Source organism: Bison bison, unplaced genomic scaffold, assembly GCF_000754665.1.
Source record: "Bison bison bison isolate TAMUID 2011002044 unplaced genomic scaffold, Bison_UMD1.0 scf7180017864160, whole genome shotgun sequence".
In the NCBI taxonomy this organism is placed as follows: domain Eukaryota; kingdom Metazoa; phylum Chordata; class Mammalia; order Artiodactyla; family Bovidae; genus Bison; species Bison bison.
The window spans coordinates 8362060-8366469 of NW_011494732.1; the positions used below are offsets into that span (position 1 = coordinate 8362060).

Below are 4410 nucleotides of genomic sequence, written 5' to 3' on the forward strand. Positions count from 1 at the left end.
GGGGGCGGCTGGCGCTGCGGCGCACGGGCCCCGACGGCGCAGACCGCCTGCTAGAGCTCTTCGACCCGCCCAAGGTAAGACCCCGCGCGCACGTGGCTCCGGGTGGTGACACTTTCCCAGCAGGTAGCTGCAGAGTGCCCAGGGGACTTTTAAAAAGTAAACTGTTCCCTCAGAGAATCATTTCCCATTTTTAGGTAGTACAGAGCTCCCTTAGACGCCACACTCAGCTTTGCTTCGTGTTTCTCTGTTACAATGCCATGCACATTCGTCGTATAATTAAGGAATAAACGTTGGAACGTGACTGTTAACTGGACTCTGAGGGTCCTTTGGATTCCCCTGGTTTTCCCCTAAGGTCCCTTTTCTGCCTCAGGACACCAAGTTCGATGTAGTCGTTATGTGTTCTTAGGCACCTCTTGGCTGTGATGAATGGTTCTTCAGCCTTGTTTCCAGCGGCCTTGGCAGTTTTCAGCAGCACTGGTCAGGGATTTTGTAGAATATCCAGGGACACCATACATGGGCATCATGTGGGCTGGTGGCAGCCTGGTTCAGGGTCCTTGAAAAGCCTGACCCAGGTTGACCCTGACAAATAGGAGGATTTCTCCTAAGGAGTTAAAAACTGTGGTGGAATTCCTTAGAGGCCTTCCATGCTTTGTGAATGTCTTACTTTCTTTGAAGTTTAGTTTTTTTGGGGGGGGGTCTTTTGGGACACAGTTCCAGTGGTGCAGTTGAGGCTGAAGGCTCGTTGTCTTCTGGACACCTGTAGGACTCCGTCTTTGACCAGATGTGTCAAGCTGATGGGATCCTGTGGCCTGTAATTCCCTTCTCTTTGTGGTTCTGTTATGTCCTAGGCCCTTAGTCTAGAGAGTGAGCAAAGCAGATCCCAGCTCTGGGGGGTGGGGAAGGGGTCACCGTCTGGGTGGAGGAGACCAACAATTACTCATTCATTCAAAAAATACTTGTTTAGCAACTGCTCAGCACTAGCTGCTGGGGAAGCTGGTGTCCTGGTGGGGCTATTGAAGGAGTAAAATGACCAATGAACTTGGAATTATAAATTGTATCTTGTGTTCTGAAAGAAAGAAATGGAACCTCTGGGAGGAGGTCCTAATTTGGGGGTGGGATGGGATGTTGTCAAGGAAGCCCCTTGTGTGAAGTACCTTTCCTTTTTAAACTTCTCTGTGGAGTCATACTCACATGCTGAGCCGTGTGAAGTGCGTCTGAAACTTCACAAGGATCTCTGTGTTTGTACACCCAGTGGCCCAGTGCCCTGGGGGGCTCCCTCACACCTCTTCCACATCAGCACCCACCCCCCCACACACATTGACTCATGCCCCTATGGATTGCATTTCTCTGTTTTGAACTTCATATAAATGGAATTGCACAGTCTGTGTGTGCGTGCTAAGTCGCTTCAGTTGTGTCTGACTCTGTGGGACCCCATGGACTGCAGCCTGCCAGGCTCTGTCCATGGGATTCTCTAGGCAGGAATACTGGAGTGGGTTGCCATGCCCTCCTCCAGGGGATCTTTCTGACCAGGGATGGAACCCCCATCTGTTACATCTAACCCGCCTTGGCAGGCGGGTTCTTTCCCACTGGGGCAACCTAGGAAGACCGGAATCGCACAGTACATTGGTTTTTATGTCTGGCCTCTTTCACCCAGTATGTTCTAGACATTTGCTCGTGCTCTTGGATGTACTAGAGTTTGTTTCTTTTTATGGCTGAGTAAATCCAGTCTGTTGTATGGATGTCCTTCAATTTGTTTATCCGTTTACCGATTGGTGGATATTTGGATTGTTTCTGCTTTGGGACTTTTACAAATCATGCTGTAATGAAATTTGTTCTGAGGTCTTTGTATGGACATATGCTTCCATTTCCCTTTGGTAGATTCCTAGAAGTGCTAGGTCATATGGTAAGTGCACGTTTAACTTTGTAAGAAACCTCTAAATTTTTCTACAAATTGACAGCACAGTTTTGCATCCTCATCAGCAGTGTATGAGTCTTTTTTTTCTTCTCTTCAATGGATGTATACTGGTATCTCAAATTGCAGCTGTAATTTGTATTTCCCTGACTTATGAAGTTGAGCACTTTATCATGTGTTTATTGGCCATTGGGACTGGCTCTTTTTTCAAGTGTTTGTCATTTTTATTGAGTTGTCTGTCTGTTTCTTATTGATTTATAGTCTTTATATACCCTGAAGGCACTTTCTTTGTCCGTATCATCTTCTGCACTATGCTTATCTTTTTACTCTTTTAATGGAATCCTTTTGTGAACCTAAGTTCTTGATTTTAATGTAGTCTAAAGTTTATCGACTGCTTTCATTTATGGTTAGTGCTTTTTCTGTCCCATTAAAGGAATCTTTGCCTACCAAGGGTCATGAAGATCTTTCTTGTCTTGTCTTCTAAAAGCTTTATTGTTTGGGCTGAATCATATTGACAGGCCTTCACAAGATCCACCCTGAACTGCGGTGTGAGGCAGGGGTCACAGCTCTTCCAGTCCTGGTGCTGCATGCTGATGTGACCCTCTTTTTCCCATTGGGTCTCATGTGATGCTACTGTCAGCCTGAATCTAGTGTCCATCTGTGTGCTTCTGGACCTGCTGTTCCATTGGCCTGTGTGTCTATCCTATGCCAACACCACACTGTCTTAATCACCAAAGTTTAACTGTGAATCTTGAGGTAACTTTTTTTCCCCCAACTGTGCTGTGAGGCTTGTGGGAATCTTAGTTCCACAACCAGAGATTGAAACCCTGCACCCTCGTTAGTGAAAGCATGGAGTCCTAAGCACTGAGCTGCCACTGAGGAGGTGACTTTTGAACTGAGATCTTTTGTTTTTTGGCTGCACTGGGTCTTTGTTACAGTGAGTGGGCTTCTAGTTGAGGTTCTCAGACTTCAGAGCGCATGGTCTCAGCAGTTGTGGCGTCAGGGTTAGTTGCTCTGTGGCATGTGGGATCTTGGTTCACAGACCAGGAATCGAACCTACATCTCTTGCATTAGCAGGCAGATTCTTAACCATTGGACCACCAGGGAAGTCCCTGAACTAAGATCTTACTGAGGTAAGAATCGCTGGGTTTCAGGAACAGCATAGGGAAAAGGCACGGAGATGGGAAAGCATTTTGCATGTTTTTAAGAAAGCAGCACAGAAACGTGGTGGGGTCACAGAAGGGGAAGACGGCTCACAGGGGAGGAGGTCCTGTGAAGAGTTAGTATTTTATTCCAGATGTAACATGAAGCTTTTGGAAAGTGCAGATAAAAACTTTATTGTTTTAAAAAGTCTCAAGGCTCTGACACCATGAAAAGCAAATAACATCCCAGGTACATGGTCTTACCTGCATGATAATGTGCGATTCCCTGTAAAACTTTTAAGAACTGCTGCTGCTTAAAACAAACCGTCTTAGAAAACACAGTGCCAGGAGTCAGGCGGACCCAAGTTCAAACAATGAATTCGCTTCTTTCTCAGCTGCAGATCCTTAGGCAGGTGGTGTCACCTCTCTGGGCCTCAGCTTCCTCCTCTATTGAGCTGAGCTTCTCAGAGCTCGCACTTTGCGTGGCTGTTGTGTTACCTGGGAGGGCGCCTCTGCTGAGCGCCCAGCACAGGGAAGGCTTGGCGTTTCTGGTGTTTCTTGTTGTTGTGGTTGTCGTAGTGAAATGATTTGGGGACTTATTATTTGGTAATAAGTCAGTGCAGATTTTTTTACTGCTTTGGGCCCTTGGTACCTGGCTGGGATGCACGATCAAGGCTCCTGTTCTTCAGGAGCCCAGGGTCAGAGCAGCTGTCAGAGTTCTTAGGGCTCAGAAGTGGTGTCTGGCCTCGGAGAAGTGGGACCTGGGGGTGGCAGCTGGGTCCCTGGGCTCGCCCCTCCCCCCAGGCCACTTGGGCCTCTTTCACAGGCTTGAGAGTTGCTGTGTGACCTGGGTGTCCCTCACAAAGTAAGCAGCCCTGGTAGGGCATCTCCCACCCCCTCCACAGGGTATGTGAGCAGGTCCTAGCTTCGGGATTAGAACAGCCTGAGGCTCTTCTGAATGTTTCCTGGAGTGACTTGGATCATCCAGTCTAGGCTGAAGATACCTAGACTAGAAGTCTTGAGTGTGCCTGCCTACTGGGCAGCCTTGACCTCTGACCCTGGAGTTGTCTATGGGAGCAACTTCTTAATTTATTTTTTAATTGGAAGAAAGTTGTTTTACAATGTTGTCTTGCTCTCTGCCATACAACAACACAAATCAGCCATAATTATACATGTATCAGCTCCCTCTTGAGTCTCTCTCTCCTCTCCCCCACCCTACCCCTATGGGAGCAACTTTAAACAAAGGCAGTGACTTCCCTGATGGTCCAGTGGTTAAGACTCTGTGGTTCCAGTGCAGAGGGTGCAGCTTCCATCTCTGGCAAGTGAACTAAGATCTCACATGCCAGGGCAGCTCAA

The 4410-nt window shown here is 47.6% G+C and overlaps 1 protein-coding gene across 1 annotated transcript in view; it reads left to right on the forward strand.

Annotated features, from left to right (window-relative positions):
• The window catches only part of SH2B3 (SH2B adaptor protein 3), a 27787-nt gene that overhangs the window by 1163 nt on the left and 22214 nt on the right, over positions 1–4410 (forward strand). The window contains exon 2 of the mRNA XM_010841429.1: positions 2–74. Coding sequence (XP_010839731.1) covers positions 2–74 — 73 coding nt within the window. The remainder of the gene's footprint in view (position 1; positions 75–4410) is intronic.